We start from the raw sequence: 22,333 nt of genomic DNA on the forward strand, positions 1-22,333 counted from the left end.
AAGTAACAAGAATTTCTTGTGTCCATATTTTTCCTTGACACCTTCACAGCCACCACAGAGACTCGTTAATATCATCAATTACATCATGAGCGCAGTTTACTGAAGCACTGATTGGTCAAACCAGGAGCTGCTTTTTAACTACATATAATACTGTAACACTGGGCTTCCTCAAGGAGAGGTTTGAAAATGGTTAAACAAACACACCAACATCCATAAAATCACTATTTATTATTTATATGATTTTTATGTATGTATATATATATATATATATATATATATATATATATATATATACACACACACACACACACATTCAATTGCTTGTTAACACAAATAGCTAATCAGCCAATCACACGGCCGCAACTCAATGCATTTAGGCATGTAGAGGTGGTCAAGACAACTTAGTGAAGTGCAGACCAAGCGTCAGAATGTGGGAAGAAAGGGGATTTAAGGGACTTTGAATGTGGCGTGGTTGTTGGTGGAGTATTTCAGAAACTGCTGATCTGCTGGGATTCTCACGCACAACCATCTCTAGGGTTTACAGAGAACGGTCTGAAAAAGAGAAAATATCCAGTGAGCGGTCAGTTGTGTGGACGAAAATGCCTTGTTGATGTGAGAGGTCAGAGGAGAATGGGCAGACTGGTTCCAGATGATAGAAAGACAACAGGAACTCAAATAACCAACCAAATCTCTGAGGAACGTTTCCAACACAATGTTGAAAGTCTGCCACGAAGAATTAAAGCAGTTATGAAGGCAAAAGGGGGTCCAACCTTTTGCTAGCAAGGTGTACCTAATGAACTGGCCAGTGAGTGTACATAATCATTATTAATTAATGTTCTATAAATTTTGTAACACTTTTCTCAGCAAATAAACACACACTACACAAATAAATAGGTTTTGAAAATGTGTCTTGGGTGCCTAAAACTTCGCACAGTACTGTTTGAAACATTAATGTAAATAAATAAACACAGTATATTATTTACCATTTAATAACTTTGTGTTCCCACATATAACTTATTAAGAAATATTAAATAAACATCTTGAAATGCATTCTGATGTCTAGATTACAGTATTTCAATCTACACTTTCTAAGTTACTGAATAAAAGAACAGCAATTATTAATACATCAGGTGATTCCAAACATTTGAGCACTAGAATAATCTAGATCAACCAGGTTCTCCCAGGACTGAGATATCACAGCATGTTCATCTTTATTTTTGTTTACTGTTTGTTTATTTTGTTTTGCTGCTTTGTGATGCGTATTAAGTACCGAAGGTGCTGCTCAACTCTACTGTATCTAATGTGTCATCTGTGACATTCAGAGTCTTTGACTTTGTCCCCTTAAACTCAGTACAGTCTGCATGCATATCTGTGTTGGTCATATTGAGCATATGGAACTGGAGCTTTCTGTGTGCTACTGTGTTTTCTATCACTGTATAAAAGAAGCACCATGCTGTCCTGATTGCTAAATGCACTGTGATCTGTGATAGTGGAATGCGCACATAGTCAGAACACACTTCACTTCACTATGGAAACACTTAATATTGACTGGGTTAATCAAAATAACAATAAAAAGCGACTGAAGTATTAAGTATTCATTTGGCATGTGTTTAGTTGCTCACAATAGCAGTTTGCGACACAAGATGAAAGCCTACCAATGACTTTATTAGATCACATATTGTAATATAAATAATATTATTAAAAGTAGAGTAGATCAAAAGGCCTTTTTTGACTTGGGATTGAGGGATAAATGGAGTTGAGTTGAGCTGAGTCGTGAAGATGTTCAGCAAGTGACTGAAGGATTAGATCCGCACTTTAACTTCATCGTGTTCATGTTGCTGGCATGCCCTAGGAGGAACAGAGACAGGCAAGCTGCCTATTGGCTCAGCGAAGCAGCACCGTTTGATGCACTGGGGATGTCAACAAAGGATTTGCAGGGGGGAGGTCCATCTCTGGCTTCGAAGAGATCAAATGGCCCTGTAATGTTGCTAGGATGTCGGCACAGGGATTTGTGCATGTGCTTTGGAGATGGGGGGAGAGGGGAGGGTTGGAAGGGGTGTGTGTGTGTGTGTGTGTGTGTGTGTGTGTGTGTGTGTGTGTGTGTGTGTGTGTGTGTCTGTGTCTTTTTTCCATGCCACGGGGAGAAGAAAAAAGATGGGAATAAAAAGATACAGAGAAAAAGAGACTGTATTCAAAGAAGTAGCAATTAGACTGAAATATACAGGGATGAAAAGATAACCTAAGGACAAATAAATAAAGGTCAGAGTCACTGGGGAGAGAGAGAGAGAGAGAGAGAGAGAGAGTGGGAGAGAGTAGGATGATTTAGAGAGATCAAAAGTTGCTTGTCATGTCGGATTGCTTCTCTGATTACTCCTGTTCCTCCAAAATGGACGAGGAGGATAAAAATTCAGAGGATGAAAAAAAAAATCAATTCTGCTCTCTGCTTTTCTTTTTGCCTCAGACTTTTTATAGATGCTGGAATAAGATACTCTCGCTGTGGGGTACATTTTATCCACTCTTGCCTGCATATCTTTTCCCCCTTGTTCTAATATTCTCATTTATTTGGTGCACAGAGGCACCCCTCCCACCTTCTGCCTTTTGGGAAAATACTCACAATACTGAATGAATGTCATGATGTCATTTTGTTATTTTTACCCACTTTTCATGGCTAGTTTTCATTTCCAGTTCCACCCAATATTTAGGTCTCCTATCACACAATGCTACCAGATGAAAGCATGAAGGTTGGTATGCGTTCTTTTTTCAAGACAAATGAAATCACCTCCACACTTTTAAAAAAAGATGGCTCTTCAAGGGTTCTTTAAGTGAAGATGTTGGTTCTATATAAAACCACGAAGACCTAAAGACCCATCTACATGTGTAAATGATTCTTTGCATGGGGAAATGCATCTTCAAATTAATGGAGAATGTGTTTTAAATGGTTCTGCATAACCTTTTTGAAATGGATTTTATATAGCACCAAAAAGGTTCTTCTATTGTTACAAGCTTGACATTGTAACAAGTGCAGAAACCATTTTGGTGCTATATAGAACCATTTTTTAAATTTTTATATATAGAAACATAAACAACACATTCTTCATCATCTGAAGAGCCATTTGGGCTGATAATTGATATTACTGAATATTGTGATTGTTTAAATATGTGCTGATAGTATGAAAATGAGTTATTCTTTAAATCTGTATCTTTCTCTTTATTTAACCGTTCTGTCTGTACGTTACTCATTAACTTCACACAATGACTGTCTGAATGGCACTTGGTATATTAAAGATTATAATGCAAGTAGTAATAATTTGGTTGAGATATAGCCTACTGTATGTAAACAGTACTTCAGGCTATCTGTGCAGAATGTAGTTAATATTTTAAACTAATAACTAATACACTATATGTATATAGTGTAATACATTGTAATACATCCAAATCATTGAATTCAGGTGTTCCAATCATTTCCATGGCCACAAATGTATAAAACCAAGCACCTAGGCCTGCAGACTGCTTCTACAAACATTTGTGAAAGAACGGGTCGCTCTCAGGAGCTCAGTGAATTCCGGCATGGTACCATGATAGGATGTGCCTGTGCAACAAGTGTCCAGTCGTGAAATTTTCTCACTACTAAATATTCCACAGTCAACTCTCAGTGGTATTATAACAAAGTGGAAGTGATTGGGAACGACAGCAACTCAGCCACAAAGTGGTAGGCTATGTAAAATGACAGAGCGGTCAGTGGATGTTGAGGTGCATAGTGCGCAGAGGTTGCTGACTTTCTGCAGTCAATTGCTACAGACCTCCAAACTTCATGTGGCCTCTAGATTAGCTCAAGAACAGAGTGCAGAGAGCTTCATGGAATAAGTTTCCATTGCCAAGCAGCTGCATCCAAGCCTTACATCACCAAGCGCCATGCAAAGTGTCGATTGCAGTGTAAAGTTTGATGGAGGGGGGATTATGGTGTGGGGTTGTTTTTCACGAGTTGGGCTTGGCCCCTTAGTTCCAGTGAAAGGAACTCTTAATGCTTCAGCAGACCAAGAGATTTTGGACAATTTCATGCTCCCAACTTTGTGGGAACAGTTTGGGGAACAGCCCCATCCTGTTCCAACTGCTGTGCAGCAGTGACCTCAACCCGATAGAACACCTTTGGTATGAATTAGAGTGGAGACTGCATGCCTGGCCTTCTCATCCAACATCAATGTTTGATCTCACAAATGCACTTCTGGAAGAATGGTCAGAAATTCCCATAAATACACTATAAACCTTGTGGAAAGCCTTTCCAGAAGAGTTGAAGCTCTTATAGCTGCAAAGGGTGGGCCAACATCATTTTAAACCCTATGGATTAAGAATGGGATCTCACTCAATTTCATATGCATGTGAAGGCAGACGAGTGAATACTTTTGGAAATATAAAGTTTCAGAAGCTAGTTCAGTTACAAAAAATTTCACCTTTATGGAAAGACTCTGTAATGCTCAAATGTAGTACTATATAACAGAATTTAGATAATGATAATATTGTTTATTGCAACAGTTTTTATCTAAATTTACATTATCGTCCAAGCGTAGTCACCACATAGGCTTAAACTGCTACTAGCATGACATCATTGGACAGCTCAGCATGCTTGGAGGAGAATGATAACAGACAACCACATTGGCCAGCATTATGCTGAGCAATGGGAAAGATAGAAGGGGCATCTGACCCACCCAGAGATAACTAGTTATACTGGCATTGCCAGTGATCAAACATGCAAGCTCCCAAAAGATGCTTCTTTGGTTGCACCAAGAGTGAACTCTGATCTTATTAAAGTTTTTTTCATAAGATACAGTATGTGCAGTTGCTCAGTGTTCCAGAAGCTCTGATGATGCCCACAGTATACTCAGAAAACTCAGTAATCATGACATTGTCATAAAATCAGCCAAGACATGTATGGTATCTGACGTTTTCTTCTTTAGTTTTGTGCCTAACACAGCTAACAATCGTATACCACACCAGTTAGCATCTAGAATAAGCTAATGTGTAATGCCCCCCCAACCCTCTCATTTATTTGGCGTACACTGGCACCCTCAGCTTCAGCCTTTATGCTCTTAATGAGCATCTTGTTTTTCTTTCTGCTTGCGCGAATCCTTTGGCCTCTTTTGTGTGAGTGTTTCTCCACAGGAATGCCTCTTTCTCTTTTTTTCACCATGGCAGCCTCAGCATCCTCCCTTTCTGTCTGTTTGTGTGTCCATTTATTCATTCACCCTTTCACAGCTGGATCTTTTGGCCCAGATGTTGCTGACCCACATAGGGGAGAGGACCAGCTGTCTGAGAGATGAATGAGATGGAATGAAGTGGAAAGTTTGTCCTGGATATGGACAAAGCTGGACGTTTCCTCAGTACATGTGGGCCACTCTGGCTGAAGAATGGATTACTGCTTAAGCCTGGTGATGAAAACTGCAGTTTGGAGAAATTGAGGAGCCAAATGAACAAGTGTGACAGTTCATAGTGTGGTAGATTAGACTGGCTAGGCAAGAATTGCCACTCCAAACGGCCCATGTGTTTGCTGAGTGGTTTTGAGGAACTTTTAGGGGAGTTTTACCTCCACTCATGACAATGTTTATAAATAAACTTTAAGCCCCACTCTCATAAAAATAAAGGCCCCCAAAAGAGCTCTTTGGAGGAGTGCCCTGGAAGAAACACTTTAGTGGATTAGTGGATGGTTCTTCAAAGTGTTCAAATGTGTTCAATAATTCAGCATTTGAGATGTAAGAAAGTCATCCAGTGGTTTGATTGATGATAAATATTCTATAGCAATTTATGTTTTTTCACCCAAGCCAAGAAAATATTTATAATATATTAGTAAATTGTGCATGAATGTATATGTGAGTGTATCTGTGCATGTTTTGCAGTAAAAGTATGAAGTATCTGAGAAAGGTTGATATAACTGTCTTTATTCCTTCTTCCCCTTCTCTCTCTCCTCTCTCTCTTTCCCTTTGTCTTGCCTACACTTTTCTTCCCTTGCACTCTCTGGCTGGAGTTAAGGAGCTATTCAGGCAGGCTTAAAGCTCCACTTCTAAAGGCATTAAGCTCTAAAGATGAGTTAAAGATGAGTTGGGCCGATAAGGCTGGCATGACACCTCTAGATGTGAGTGATGACATTAAGGCCCTTTGGAATGCCGCTCTTCAGGGTACATTAGCACTCTCTCCTGTGCTGAGAGAACTGAGAGCACTTCACTTTTCATAAAGGTGTTACTCACAGCATTTCCTTTTTACAGCCAACCCCAGTTTCTGTCCTTAACTAGTATTTGGTTTACATTTTTTCCTCTTACCGCAAATGTAGTGGATCAGCCAAGATATATTTGGTGGCGAAGTTTGCTTTGTTAGTTTTGCTCTGGAGCTCTAAGACTAATGCAGCTAACAAGGAATGGAAGCTATTGCTGCACCAATTAGCATTGTGCAAACCACATGCATAAATCATCACCCACTTGCCTCAGTCCATGTTGAGTTGTTGAATGATCTCACATAAGCTTGTGTGTGATTTCTGACACTGTATAGAACTATAAAAACATAGAAGTATAGTACTGTGCAAAAGTACGAGACCATCCTTTATCTGTTTAATTTTCAGTCAAAACAGACATTAACTACAAGTCATTCATTTATCAGGGTCAGGAAACATATATAACAGAAAATTGCACAGAAACCTCAACAGCTATTTGGAGCGTCCACTCGTTGCCTTTATCACAGCTTCTGTTCTTTTTCAGGAGACTTGCTTTCAGTTTTTAAGGAAATCTGCGGGGTTATTTTTCAACACCTCCAAAGTTCAGTCTTAGAAGTTGGTTGCATTTTCTACTTCTCATGATCCAAGATACCCAAATACATTCAGTGATGTTGAGGTCTGGTGCTCCATTGGTGCTCCATTGTTCTGAGAACACCAGCAGCTTCTTTTTTTGATTTGCATAATTTCTCCATTTCCTTTTCTTGGTAAGGTCTTCTTAACTACACATCCTTTTAGACCCATAGTGTTGAGTGGTCTTCCCACAGTGGAAGGAAGAAAAGAAACGTGTGGATGTTTTTCAAATTTTCTGCTGTTTATCTGCTGGTGATAGTTTAGGCGGTCTACTGGGTCTTGCATGGTTGTTACAGTCACATGTTCTCTATAACTCCAGCTTTGGCTTTCCCCTTCTGATTCAAATGGATTACTGCATATTTTCTCATACATATCTCCTAATACTGGACACAGTGGTTAGTGCTGTCGCATCACAACAAGAAGGGCCTGGGTTTGCATGTCAGTGCACCACAACATATCCCATTTGTTTTCAGGGAAGCATTGGTTCCGTCAGACATGGCCTCGTCATGCATGATGGGTCCAGCCAATCAATTTTGGGAGATGCTTTGCATTGAAAAGTTAAGTGGAGTGAAACTTTATGCAAATCAGTGTGGACAACGAGATGCGGCTACCTAATCAGGAGGCATGGAAGACCAGGAATGGAAGCTAATATATATCAGTAGTATATCGCTGCTGTTGGAACAAAACCTTGTATCGCCAATGGTAACTTTACAGGAGAAAAAAAGCCTTGCTTTACTTTTGATGTAAGTCAATGGAACCAGACTTTTTTCCAAGTGATTTTTGGTGATTAGTTTTGTCCATCCTTCATGAAATTTACACACAATATAGGCCAACATGCATTTTCAAATTAGGTCAAAAACAAAAACGGAGATACAAGGTTTTTTTTCAGACAACAGCGATATATTATATATATAATATATATATTGGATGATAACAAACTGAAATGACTCATGTTGACTAGTGGTAATCAACAACCTAAATCCTTATCTTTCCAATTTAACTTTCTCTAGATTTTGGAAAATATCAGTTTAGTGATGCATACTACATTGACTTTCTAAGTCTGATCTGATCAATTGACTTTGTGGTCCTGATAAAAAATAGGAGCATTACTTAAATAAATATTGACTTAACAAGACTGCATTTCAATTGTATTTTGTAGGAAATTCCCTCGTAACGCCCACATGCAGCCAGCTAAAGCAGAGGATGCGTTCACATCTGTTGATGCGCTGGAGAAGTGCAGACGCACCATGACTCAGCCATTCAGCTAAAGGCAATGACGTTAACATGTGTTACACTGTTTCATCTGGAGTATTTGTGACATTTTGGTGAAACAAATACCTCAAGAAGATTTCCACTTGGTCTGTCACCCACTGCTATTACCTTCCCACAAAACACTGGTGTTAGAGATTCTGCCATAAGCATATTTATTGCTGCTTGTCCACCTACACTGCTGATGTGTTATTAAGTTCCATGCACACGTCACTCAGGGGCATGTAAATGTCACTCAGCAGTGCGGGTGCTTCATGATATCGGTCATAAGTATCATTTTACTCATCGCCAATACCGATACTGTGTTTAAGTGTAAATATCAGTGCACCCCTAATTACAGCAATAATACCCCGTTCACACCTGCCAGAAATATCTGTCCTGGGGGATCTGATCATAAGTGGATAGGTGCTATATACAACTGTGACTGGGGGAGATTCCAGTCACTCAAACCACCTTCAGAGGTGGTCAGTGATGCCCACATATTTATAATGTGACTGCTAAAGGTTCTTATTTCATGTTTTGGTGCATCCCTAACAAAAAATACACCTAACCAACTGTGTCATTACTGTACATTTATTGTGTACATTTGATTTACCAAAATATCACTTTAAACTTGAAAACTCCATCTTAAATCATCCTTAAGTTTCAGTCTGCAACCTGAGCCTGCATCAACTTAGAAAGGGTGGGAGTGCTGGTCCAGACAGCACATATCAGACAGCCTAATGAAAACAGCATGAAGCAGTGACGTGTCTGCTGGACGGGCCAGTGCTCACGCACTCCAACATAAGCACCGGGCCCGCCGCCAGAGTAAGCAGCTCCTGCTCTCCGTTTGTTGTTTTTGTTGTTTTTGTTGTCATTTTTTCTCCACTGTTCTCTTTGTGTCTCAGCTTTGATGCCTTAAACAAATATATCATTGTAAGCCAAGTCCTGAATGACTGTCTGGAGAGCGGTGACATGTGCAGCGTGTCTAAGTCTGTGGGAGAGCTAATATTGAGAAGACCAGACTGGGGTCAAAGATTTAACTGGTACGGTTCATTTGGTCAGGAGTGCATGTGGATTTGAGCAAGACAGCATACGTTAATATGAGCCTCTTGTGGTGGATGGGAGCGGTTGTGTAAGAGCGAGAAATCCTCTGAGCATATTGGCCTGGGAGGGCTTTTTATAGCAGTTTTCTTTTTCTTCATCTCTCTCAGCTGGAGATGATTCTCTCCAGAGCACAGAGGACACAAGGTGGGAAAATCAAATCGGACAGGCCACCGGCATGCATAATCATACAAAAAAATGATCATAGCCAAAACTGATACACAGCGGAAGCTCAGTGTTGGGTCATTTGATTGTTTTTATACACTTGTGTAATCTTGTTTACCTCAAATTTCATCTTTCATGCAACCTGGCTTCACCTCATCGTCAGAGTGATCTTAAATGCACATTGCTGATTAGGTGGTTGGCAGAGACAGCTAGTAACTTCTTCTACACACATGTTCTTGCCGCTTCTCCTTCTTGGTCACGGGTGGTGCTGGAGCCTATCCCAGCTGTCATCGGGCAGAAGGCAGGATACACCCTAGACAGGTTGCCAATCCATCACAGAGCAGACAGACAGACATACACAGTCACACACACCCAGAAACAATTTACCAAGTCCAATTGGACCGACTGCATGTCTTTGCACTGTGCAGAGAACATGCAAACTCCACACAGAAAGGACCCTGGTCGCCCGTCCGGGAAATCGAACCCAGGCCCTTCTTGCTATCAGGTGACCGCGCTACCCACCGTGCCACTGTGCCACTCAGTAACATCAAAGCAAATTTTAATGGATTTTTATATGGTAAAACTTATAAACTTATAAAAAACATTTTTAAGGAGAACAGTCTACTTTTTACCTAGTTTGTTAAAGAGAATAGGGCTAGAGGTGGGCAATATGATGGTATTTAGCATGATCATGAGAAATTGTATCACAATATGCTTTTCAGTTATCATTATCATCCGTACTTAAAGGAATGGTTTAGTGACAAAACAGTTCAGTGACATTTTAGTCAACCATTTCAGACCATTTTGGATTTTGCCAGACTAAAATGGACATTTTTAACCTAATAATCAAATATGATTAAAAAGAACATCATTAATAAAATGTATATACATAGGACATTGGAAAGTACACATAAGACAGCAAAGCCCCTGAGACAGTGTACAAACAGGTATTTGATTAGCATCAAGGGCGGTGCTGGGTACCAAAGATGCAGCTTTTTAATGATTAGACAACTAGACCTTTTTAATGGCTCAAATTTAATTGGGTCCAAAAAGTGATATATCTTTGGTTTAATGATGGACCAAACAGGTTATGACACATCAAGAGAGAGAGGGTATTTCCTCATCTCTGAAAAGTGTATAAGAGCATGGAACTCTGTACATTGTATTTACGTTTGGGTCCAGAGCCTAAAGCCCAGGCTCAATGCGCTTTACCTGTAATAAAAATTTAAACCTTTTTTCTCCAACAGAACGTTAGAAGTCTTCCTTGAAAACTTGAGGTAGAACATTTGATGTGTGCATGTGAAGGGAAGTTAGATTCTGCAGGAGACTCTACAACTGTGGTCTAAAATTGCTGCCTGCCATGTTCTTCTTTGTTCTACAGTGATATTTTGTTCATTGTTAATGTTCATAATAAAACATACCATGTCCAAAACCACTACAACAAGTTTACACAACCATATTGAAGACCTGGATGTGGTTTGAGCAGGTTCAGAGGAGTTTTGCGGATGTATTTAAAGTTGAAGTGAATGTGATAGAGCGTGGAAAACCCTACAATGTGTAGGACAGGGACCCCCCAGGACCAGAGTTGGGAATGTATACTGTTTGTTTTATTACAAAGTGATCACAGTTGTCTTGATTAAATGAATTTAGTGCAGTGCAGTATGTGAAACAATGAATAAAAATCACTGTATTCTTTGTTTTTAATCATATTCTCTTTAAATGTGCCATTGCTGGTTCTTCTTTGTTTGTTCTCATCAAACCTTAGATAAACTAACATCATGATGTATATTGCATATTATGTAAATGTCTTGAATATTTTAGCCCTATAACTCATATCTAAAGGTAACCTAACAAACCTCAGCCATTGTGCTGATAGATGTAGGATGTGCTGAGAAGTTTCACTGCAGTTCCATAAGGAACTCTGACACTTGTTTACTCTTACTCAAGACATTTTATGCTCAGTACCTTTTACTTATACTTTAATCATCATTTCATTAAAGTAACAAGATTTTTACCTGATTATGGGTTACTGGGCTACTCTACCTCTGCCTGGTAGCCCAGTAACCCATACATACCAACTGGGCCTAGCAAGAAAATCCTCCAGGCTAAAAACAGAGGAAGCCATCTCTACTGCTGCCTGATACTCGCTACAAACCAAACTGCCAAACTGTCAGCACCGTACAACAGAACACACACCTCAACATCAGCGAGAGATTCAAAACTGATCTCCCGGACGAGGTGGGACAGGGCAATATCGAGTGGCCCTAACAAAGTATTTGGACATTTGTGGCATATTCAAAAAAGTATTAAGTTTATTGTGTTACGTAACAAAATGTCAAAGCAAGTGGCAATCCCTGACCTTTCATGAGGTGCCTGATCTGCATTCAAGTTACTGAACACAAAATCAGTGACCACACTGTAAGAGAAACAGCTCCAGACTTTGAAGTTTCCACCTCTGTGCTTTGCAGCACACTTATAACAGTCTGTCAGTCAGACAGAGTCTACTGTCATTGATTGATGTAATCTAAAGAACTTAATTTAAGTATAGCAGTGGTTAAAATGTCCAAATAACTTGCGGTCACTGTAGATCTCAGGCTAATTTAGAATTCAGATGGACTACTGTTATTTGTTCTCCCTTGAATCTTATTCTGCATGTTTGCACCAAAAAGACTACAAAGCAAAAAAAGAGAAATAAATGTGGCCAGAGAATGGTGATAGAAGCTTCCAGAGTTCTGCAAGCTTCTGTGTACTGATCTTTCTCCAGCCTTCTTTGCCATGGCTCGCGTCCCGGCCCGGCTGCACTCGGACGGCTGCCTGATCCATCCAGGCAGCGTGGGCGACTGTGTTATTAATTACTGTGGATTCTTGGCTCCTGAGTTGTGATTGTGTTCTCAAAACATGTCATGAAAACATTTTCCTCGAACAGCTGTTTTTTTGCATTTTGGACTGATTAAAGTGATGTTTCTGTTTCATCTGCTCAGAGCCTGTAGGGCCTTTTTAGTGAGTGAGTCAGTGGAGGAGGGTGCGGTTAATTTACTAATGGGTGCACACATAAGTGCATACACACACACACACACACACATACTCCCATACTCAGACACATTCTGTCTAATTACCCCTATAATGTCAGGAGAGAAATTATAGGTCACTAAGGTTGTGCAAGTAGCTCTCCTGCTGAAGTCCGTGGGTCTGACCGCATAATATTTTGATCAAGCAAGTTCGGGCTTCTAATTATGTTTAAATTCCCTTCAAGTTGAAGGCTTCATGGTAGCTTTGTAATCTGCTCCTAATGAAACTTGACCCTGGTTTCTTTTCAGTAATGAGGGCCTTTTCTGTCTGTGCGGTTAGCCTATGCCTTGTTATCTCCACATATTAACAGTGGACTGTCCACTGATTACACTCTTTTTTTTCTTTTTTTTGGCAGTTCTGACCAGGGGCCTTGGTGTCGTCGCTGTGCACACAGAGACTTGTCGCCATGGGAAAACAGAACAGCAAGCTCAGGCCCGAGATGCTACAAGACCTGAGGGAGAACACTGAGTTTTCTGACCACGAGCTGCAAGAGTGGTATAAGGTGAGAAATGCAACTTAACTGTCATCACATATTTTCAAATGAAAACAAAAGCATTTTGGGCAAACAATTGCATAGAAAAACAAAATTTTCTTCATATTTTAGTCACCTACTACTAACTGAACAAAGGTTTCCCGTGGCTAAAATAAGTTGTTATAGTCAAACCAAACAAGAAATTTGCCTTTTTTTTACCTTGTTATTTCATGTGTCTGGTCATAATAAGACAATTCATCATATTGAACACTATATGGCCAAAAGTATGTGACTATGTAAAAGTATGGGACGCAGCTGCTAACAGGTATGCAAAATCAAGCATAAAGTCATGCAGTCTCCATAGGCAAACACTGTCAGTGGAATGAATTGTCCTGAAGAGCTCAGTGACTGTCGCAGGATGCCACCTTTGTCACAAGTTTGTGAAATGTATGACTTGCTGGATCAGCTACAGTCAACTGTAGGTGATATTATTGAGAAATGAAAGTGTTTAAGGAGCAACAACAGTTTAGCTGCAAAGTGGTAGACCATGCAAATTACAGGGTGGGGCAGCAGACTGCTGAAGCATGTATCGTGTAAAAATCGCCCATTGCATCACTCACTACAGAATGCCTCCAGAAGCAACATTAGCACAAGAACTGTGAGTTGGGAGCTTCATTAAATGGGTCTCTATGGCTGAGCAGCTGCTCATAAGCCTATGATTACTATGCGTGATGCCAGGCTGGAGTGATATAAAGCACATAGCTACTGGACTGTGAAGCAGTGAAAACGTGTTCTCTTGAGTGATGAATCACGCTTCGCTATCTGGTAGTCTGATGGCTGAATCTGGGTGTGGTGCCTGCCAGGAGAAGAGTATCTACCCGAATGCCTACTCTTTCAGCAAAGTTTAGTGGAGGAGGGATAATGATCTTGGGCTGTTTTTCAGGCTTTGTTGCTGGTGGAGGGTGATATAAATGCTACAGCATGCAAAGACATTTTAGATAATTATATGCTTCTATTTTTGTGACAGCAGTTTAGGGAAAGCCCTTTTTCTGTTCTAGCTTGACTGTACCCCTGTGCACTAAGATATGGTGTGATTAGTTTAGTGTAGAGAAACTCCAGTGGCCTGCATAGAGCCCTGACTTCAACCCAACACCTTTGGGATGAACTGGAACATTGATCGTGAGCCAGGTCTTCTTGTCCAACATCAGTGCCTGACCTCACAAATACTCTTTTGAATGAATAAGCACAAATTCTCACAAACACACTCCAATGTCAAAAGCCTTCCCAAGAGGGTGGAGGATGTCAGAGCTGCCAAAAGGGGGCCAACTCCATATTAATGCCCATGGTTTTGGAATGTGTCCAACAAGATCACAAAGAAGTAATATATGGCTATGTATTGTATCAATTAAAAGATAAAATTATTGTTTTGTGAAATGTAGTAACTTTTTCCCACCTATAAATTTTGGTTAGATTTTTGATTATGTCACTGTTCACCAGCAGGTGGGGACAAAGAATAATAAGCAGCAATATAATGTTTCACCTCCCTCTCACCACCTCAACCTGTCAGTTTTGAGAGATTCTCAGCTAGCTTAGAGAACCTCTCTGATACTGTGTTTTACTCAGAAATGTGCCTTTGGCAGAGAAATGCGTTATGATTTCTGATTCACATTAATTAATTTAAATTCCAGTCTAAATATGTTCTTGGGCTTATTAAATGACTTCAGCAGAGACTGAGGCAGGATTCTAGAGCTTCAAGTCTGGGCGTTTTAATTCTGCTTCTTTCTGACATATTTGGTTCATTACTTTAATCACAGTATGGCTTTTTATGTCACAACCTCTTGAGGGTATTGACTTATTTTTCACAGTTTGTAGCTTTCACAAACATATGCTTATGAAACAATGAACCAAAATTAGTTGGGTGCATCTTTACCAATGAGGTTGTTGACAAAAAAAGCCGAAAATGCATTTATTGAGAGGTGTAATGGCTCAGTTCTTAATTCTGACATGTGCTGTAACATGTTCAGAGGGCAGCAGTGTGTTATGCTTGTTTATTTCAGCTCAAGCACTGACTGTTAAGTATCGACAGCTGGGAAACAAGATAGCTAAGCAGCCAATTTGGCCATGTTAAGCCCATTGTAGGCTTGTGCTTTAATACATCTTATCACCTAAAAAATTATGATTGGGACAGACCAACACTACCACAACAAAGTAACTTTTTTGGAGATTTTGTTTAGACAGTGACAATAAATTCCAGCAAGAATAATGGGTCTTATAACCATTGTGTTACATGTTGCTATTAATCCACACCCTGGCCCACATGCATACACGAGCATAAAAGCAACTCTTTTCCCCAGAGATAGCCAGATATAGAACGCTGTCCCGACTGTACACTGCATCTCTGTGTGTAGTGGTCATGGGAAATGAGCTGCACTAAGAGGCTCTGGATCTCAGGCTTAGGCGCTGCTGTGATGGCCCAGAGGAGAGGCTGGGATGCCTGCAATAAATACACAGCTATATGAATGGATTAGGCTGCGTGTATTGAAATGTAAGCTCCAATGAGTCATGCTAGCTGAGGGGCTGAAAAAGAGCTGAGTGAACACAATCTGACCTGCATTTTAACACACAACCTCATCGCTCAGGGTCAGGGAGCAAACAAGGGCTTTATCTTGGATGTCTGAACTAATTCTATGAAGATACTTTTAAAAAATCAAGGTTAATTCATGTGAGCAAGTGTTCACATTTTAATAAATAAAATAATGTATAGCGTATACTTTTTTTGTATATTGGTATATGTATATTGGTATTATGCATCCCGTGACCCTGAGAGAGAAGCGTATGTATGTAGTATGTATGTATGTATGTATTATGAATGAGGATCAAAGTGACATTTCTAAAATTTCAGCCAATAAAGTGTGTTTTTAACATCTTTAAAGTGTCTGTTTTTATTAACTTTTCAGTTTTATTAACTGAGTTTGCCAGGAAATATCACAATGTAAAAGGCTGCTGGAACATTATTCAAAAAAACGAAAAAAAAAAAAAAACAGCAAATCAGTGGAGTAACAAAGTTGTTATATCAATGACAGTACGCTTCTCTCTCTTCAGGGGTTCCTCAAAGACTGCCCAAGTGGCCACCTGGATGTGGAGGAATTTAAGAAGATCTATGCCAACTTCTTCCCTTACGGTGACGCCTCTAAGTTTGCTGAACATGTCTTCCGCACGTTTGACACCAACAATGATGGCACCATCGACTTCCGGGAGTTCATCATTGCTCTAAGTGTGACATCACGGGGGAAGCTGGATCAGAAGCTCAAATGGGCCTTCAGCATGTACGACCTGGACGGCAACGGCTACATCAGCCGTGAGGAGATGCTCGAGATTGTGCAGGTCAGAAAATGTTCTACAAGAAACAGTGCAAAGAGCTTTCACACTGGAAATGTGCTAAAGGATAAAGTGGCTGTTGGTGTGGAATTACAGTGATTTTCAAACATTTCCAAAATAGTTGAGTCATCGATAGTGATTCAGAATTTTTTCATGTGAAGTGGCTCATTGTACAGAAACTTACCACAGATTTTCTTTACAGAATCAAAGGATATGATGTCTATAACACAAATAATTTATTTACTATCCAAAAGGAACAGTAAACTTGCACGTCTTCTGAATTTTATATGTAATGCTGATAAATAGTGGTAAATCTGAAAAAGAGAAAAAAAACAAAATGAGACTATTTTATCTTCAGAGACAGTTTTGCCTTACAGCATTCTGCATGTATCTTTCTGCCATTAATATATTTTTTTAAAGTACATTTCACACTAAACCTTTCTCTCAAAAATATTGTAACACAATACCCCAAGCATCAGGAAGCGTGTTCATATCCATTTCATGTAATAGCTTTCCATGAGGTAACTTTTAGAGGCTCTTCCGACGTCTGGTCCTTTCACCATGGCTGTCAATAATTCTGGCTTGGGATGTTTCTCTTGTATGGAGCATTTCACATCAAACCACTCTGAATGACTTTGTTCACATCTTAATGATTTAATTTTGCAGAAAATATGAAAAATCTGTGGAATCCCCTCTTAATGACTCAGGAGACAAAATGTTTATGCTAGAGTAGATATTAAGAGATTCAATTAAGAGGAAAAATGTTCCTAAGTCTTTGCCCAATTCTGTATGGGTACCTCTACCCATTAACATCCAATTACAGTTTCAAACCCCTGGTGTTCATATTGCTTTGCCTGCACATTGAAATCCTCTGCTGGTGCTCATCTGCTGGTGAGAGTTTGAGTGGCATATGCCCTGAATCTGTTGAGTAATCTCCAATCTGTAGATGTTGAATGTGCAGGTTGCTCAGTTATAGATGTGCTTGTGTCAATTCTTGGAAACGCTGTTAATGCAGTGTTAGCATAGTTGACCATATGTTTTATCCTAGCTGGTCTGATGCCACACAAACAGCTGCACATCATGGCCTTCATAAGCCTAATATGATATTCCAGGCTGTGTAGATTTGAGAAATTAGACTGGTGGGTCTGATTCAGTAATTGTTGCTTATCATAAGGCCATATGCTTCATTATGAGAAATCCATCACTAGTGAAAATTTTGTGAAATTAGTCTTCAGACTCTTGGTCTTGCTTAACGTAAATCTAATGAAATACACAGACAGCTGTATGTGTTATCAAATCAGACATACATCAAGTGGAGTTGCGTTAAGGGGTGAAAATCTGTGGTCACTGCTGGCTAAAATTTTTTGCGCACCCCAACACTTTTGTTTTGAGTGCTAGTTCAGAAGCTCACTCTCTTTGCAGCAAGCCCCCTAAGACAGAGAGTGCTATTAGCATGTGTTTAGCGTGCACAGCCTGTGCTCAGCTGCAGTCAGACTAGTGAAGGCTCTGTCACGAGTGAAACCCCCTAACCAACAACCCCAACGGGGGAGAGTGGTGGAGGTGGAGTGGGGGATAATGATAGCGTCAGCCCTGGTGCTGTTCCCTCGTGGATTAGCAAGTTAAATTTAACCAGGATTTATCCCAGTGTGCAGAACGGCGGGATTATCCGCGGGCTCATGGACGTTACGGTTGGCTTGCGCGCGGAGATTGCAGAGCTGTTTCATGTTTTACTCTGGGCATTGCTGTAACAGGAGTGGGGGGCTGGTGGGGTGGATAGACATTGCTACCAGAGGACCACTCCACTGTAGCATCCACTGTATTATATTGTAATAGCAGCAGTGACTCTCTTACCACTAATACCTATGGCCTGCATGGGATTGTAAATACAGCTTTCCAATTAGAGCAGTTCATTCTGTGGTTTATACTAGGCCACAGTGCAACAGTGACATGATTTGAGGACTCATCAGTCCTGAGCAGTAAGCAGATGGCTCAACTGTGCAGAATCTGATGAGGCTCTAATAGGGATAGAATACTAATGACGTTGTGCTCTTCTCAACTTAATCCATCATACTTTCTCACTCCTATGTCACAGGCCATCTATAAGATGGTGTCATCGGTGATGAAAATGCCCGAGGATGAGTCCACACCAGAGAAGAGGACGGATAAGATCTTCAGACAAATGGACTTGAACAATGATGGTAAAACCTCAAGCAGTGCTTGGCTTCTTTAAAGGAGTATGGCTAAAAATCAAACACAGGTTTTCTCTTTGTCTCAAAAGAAGTTAATCAGTGAAGATATTTTTAGTGTCTGAGGTTTGCTTTTTCAGTTTTATACTGGTGCTAAAGGGCTGCTGTAGCTAACAAGTAATTAGAATTTACAGCCATTTGTCACTGTGTTTGCACACTGTGAAATCAGACCTCTGCATTTAACCCATCCATGCAGTGAAACACCCACATACAGTACATGTACACTAGTGAACACACACGCTAGGGGGCAGTGAGCACACTTGTCCGAGGCAGTGGGCAGCCCTATCCTCAGCACCCGGGGAGCAATTGGGGGTTAGGTGTCTTGATCAAGGGCACTTCAGTCATGGACTGTTAGCCAAGGGGATCGAACCAGCAACCTTCCGGTCACAGGGCTGGTTCCCTAACCTCCAGCCCACGACAGCCTGTGTATAACAGTTAACATTGTGCTACTTGATTAAAGAACATCACTTACCAAAACATGTTCACTGTCCAAATTTTGCTGCAGTTGGACACCAACAATCACTAGATGGTAATAGTCACCTAAATCTTTTCCATGATTACATCCCCTAAAGGATATGCAGGGTGTTGATGTAGTTTTGGCCACAGTATATCTTACTGTGAGCTATAAAATTATACAAATCTTCACCAGATGTTGTGCAAATTCCAAATCCTGTGCAGAATTCCCCGCAGAATTCCCTTCGTCCATAGTCTGCATTATGCAAGCATATGGGCGCTAGTTTTCATTCGCAATTTCTGTTGCTTCTATTTATTAACCTATATCTTCAGTTTAAAAATTCAAGATTTATCTGTAACTATAAATAAATTATACAAAAGTCATGCTGTGTCCTAAGCCACATTATCATGTCTGTGTAAGCTTATTGAATATACTGGACGCAGCTTGGGGCTGTATTTACAGAAATGATTTGGGTGACTGTTATCAACATTAGCCTCGCAGCTCCAGCACTAAACTGAAGATGAAAAATTTGGACATTAAACATGTCCTGGCTTATTGGCTACCCCTGGAGGGTATGTGGAAAATTGTGTAAATTACATTTATTGTCAAGCCATTTCTTTCACATACTGTTATTTATAAAAATGGAGAAAGAAAACAGTGCCATAAAGTACAGTATTAGCAAATCTGTTTCAGATTACTTAACAAGCCAACATGAGACAAAAATGTGATGATCCAGACATGCAGTTAACACAGTGTTCACCTGGTGTGGTATAAGATACCATTACTTGTTGGCTGCATTAGCCTCGTTGCTCTAGTGCAAAACTAAAGATTCAAACTTCAGGATTCAAAGACCAACTCTGTTTGACGTGAGGTGACGTGTCTCTCCGTCTCTCCCACACAGGTAAGCTCTCCTTGGAGGAGTTCATAAAAGGTGCCAAAAGTGACCCCTCCATCGTGCGGCTACTGCAGTGTGACCCCAGCAGTGCCTCGCAGTTCTGAGTCTGCCCGAAGAGCAGACGCTCAATGCATGAAGGTCGTCGTCTCGCATTGTTGTTAGTGTTATGGACAGAAGAGATTTAAAAGAAAAAAAAGTGCATCAGTTTTACTTTCAGTTTTTTTTCCTTTGAGAAAGGACACACCTATACCAGAAGAACAAAGACAACACCTGCAAAGACGTCTCGTGTCTGCTGCGCTTTGTCTGTCCGAGGCTCATGGAGTGTTCGGCTCACCATTCCGCTTTTGACCATTCACTAGGCTCCTGGTTTTGGAAGGGACCCCCTCCCCCCCATTCCCTGGGAATTGTGCATGCACACTTACTCCTCCCCAACCGGACCCCACTCTCACTCCACCCTGTGTTTGTTCTTTTTCTTTCTTTTTTTTTTTTTGTTCTCTGATGGCACAGTCCTCCTTTTTATATCCATATTGATGTATATACACGGTATAAACACATATAGGACATATTAGGAACAAAAGGCACCTGTAGATGTCTTTTACTCACTTGCATTCAAAGACAGTATTATGTAGCTTGAGTAAAGTATCCAAATCCGTAGCCTCCAGTAGACGCAGTGGGCAGATGGACTGAATGTTGGGATTATTATTAATATTATTATTATTATTTTGGCTATGGTGCTTATGATCTTTCATTTAATAAGAGAAGGCTGAAGATCCCATTGTTTTATTTTGTTATTTTCATATTTTTTGTATATATGTATAATTTCTTCCATGTTTATTTATTTTGGCATTTTTTGTTCATGGTGTCATTTTATCAACTCTGTGAAATCATCAGTGTTCGATTCTCTTCAGGCCTGCAGGAGTTGACCGCTGGTGATTTTGCTGTGAAGGAAGATTATTTTATTACTGCTGAACCAAGGTACGAGAGAGACTTGAAGCTCTATTCCGGGCGTCTGCGGTGAACTGTTCGTGTGACACATTCACATCAGGGGATACATTCCGTTGTGTTTTGGAATCAGACGCTTGTAGCACATATGATCTGAGTCGCTTTGTGTGCGTGCGAATGTGAACATGAGCGTGACGTATGCATGTTTTCAGTGCATGTATGTGTGCGCGCGTATGAGCGTTAACTTTCTAGTATCACTTTGTGTCGTTAAATACGGTACGTTTTTAAGGTAATGCTGTGTTTTTTGAACCCCTGTTCTAAGTGGCAAATTACCCTGCACCATGTAATACTCCAATTTTTGCAAAAGGTACTCATAAAAAAATCTGTTTGTAATTTCATAATCTCTATCTTACAACACAGAAGGGAATGTACAGTCCAGTCACCTTCAGACAAATTGCATCTTTAATCCAAGAGGAGAGATATCACCACGAGCGATAGCACTAAGGGCTTGTTTCCACTCTTGACTGAAGGATGGAATGGAAAATATCACTGCTTTCATCTTTCTGTTTTGCGCAAGAACAACTAAGGACATATCCCCCTCCTCCGTCTTTTCAGTCCTCTAGCCGCTCTTCTCCTGCCCTTTGTGCACACAGTGATGGAGCTTCAGTCCCTGCGGCTCTGAAATCAACACTTACCTTTTTGTCTAGCTCTACAGCAGTTAGCATCTCCTTGCTTCCACATTTGTACTGAGAATATATATATATATATATATATATACATATATATGACTCTGCATCCTTATGGCAACACAACCCCCCCCCTTCTTTTATGTTGCATGAAAACCTCATGCGAGGACGTCATGATTGTCCCCCTTTGCTTATATTGATGACAAATATACTTATGTGTTTGAAACACTGTGTGTGAGTGTTTTACGTGGCTTAATACTTGCACAGAAAGCTTGATTTTTCAGCAGTGAGTTTTATTACTTATCTATTGAGCTTGTTTATGTGGTGACATCACCAGGGGTGTTTCTAGACTGTTGGTTGAACACTAAGATAAAGAGGGGGCACAGCCCAGCCTCTTCGCTTGTAGGAGACGGAGCAGGCTGCATTAAACGCAGAAAGCTGCCTCTCTAACCAAGAAAAGCTGTCCAGGCACAATTAAAAGTGCTCTTATGAACCAAAGTGCTCACAAGGATACTGAGAGTACTGAGTCTTATTTGCTTTGAACGTGTCCTCATCTCCTAAGTGTTCTCAAGGTTCTACTGCCATCACTTAAAGAATATCACACGTGTGTGAAATAATTCATTAAAAAAAAAACTATAGACTAATTATTTTTGTTTTTGCATCATGTTTGTTAGATGACACTAGACAGTGGCCCTTATATTTAAGTTAAATACATTTCTGGTGTTTTAAATTTAATTAAAACTACTTTAGTTACTTTTTTTCTAAAGGCTGCAAGTGGTTAGCCTTAACATAACAATTAACATTGTTCTGTGGTGGCCTAGCTAGTAAACATAGATAAACAAATGTTT

The 22,333-nt window shown here is 40.2% G+C and overlaps 1 protein-coding gene across 1 annotated transcript in view; it reads left to right on the top strand.

The window, feature by feature from the left end:
* hpca (hippocalcin) overlaps positions 1–21,711 on the top strand; it is a 47,086-nt gene extending 25,375 nt beyond the window's left edge. Inside the window, exons 2-5 of the mRNA XM_017693570.2 lie at positions 12,768–12,914; positions 15,987–16,268; positions 18,355–18,460; positions 19,864–21,711. Of these exons, the coding sequence (XP_017549059.1) occupies positions 12,819–12,914; positions 15,987–16,268; positions 18,355–18,460; positions 19,864–19,961 (582 nt within the window). The 5' untranslated portion in view covers positions 12,768–12,818 and the 3' untranslated portion in view covers positions 19,962–21,711. The remainder of the gene's footprint in view (positions 1–12,767; positions 12,915–15,986; positions 16,269–18,354; positions 18,461–19,863) is intronic.
* Positions 21,712–22,333: the final 622 nt, after the last annotated feature.

The sequence above is a fragment of the Pygocentrus nattereri genome, chromosome 27 (assembly GCF_015220715.1).
Source record: "Pygocentrus nattereri isolate fPygNat1 chromosome 27, fPygNat1.pri, whole genome shotgun sequence".
Classification (NCBI taxonomy): Eukaryota; Metazoa; Chordata; class Actinopteri; order Characiformes; family Serrasalmidae; genus Pygocentrus; species Pygocentrus nattereri.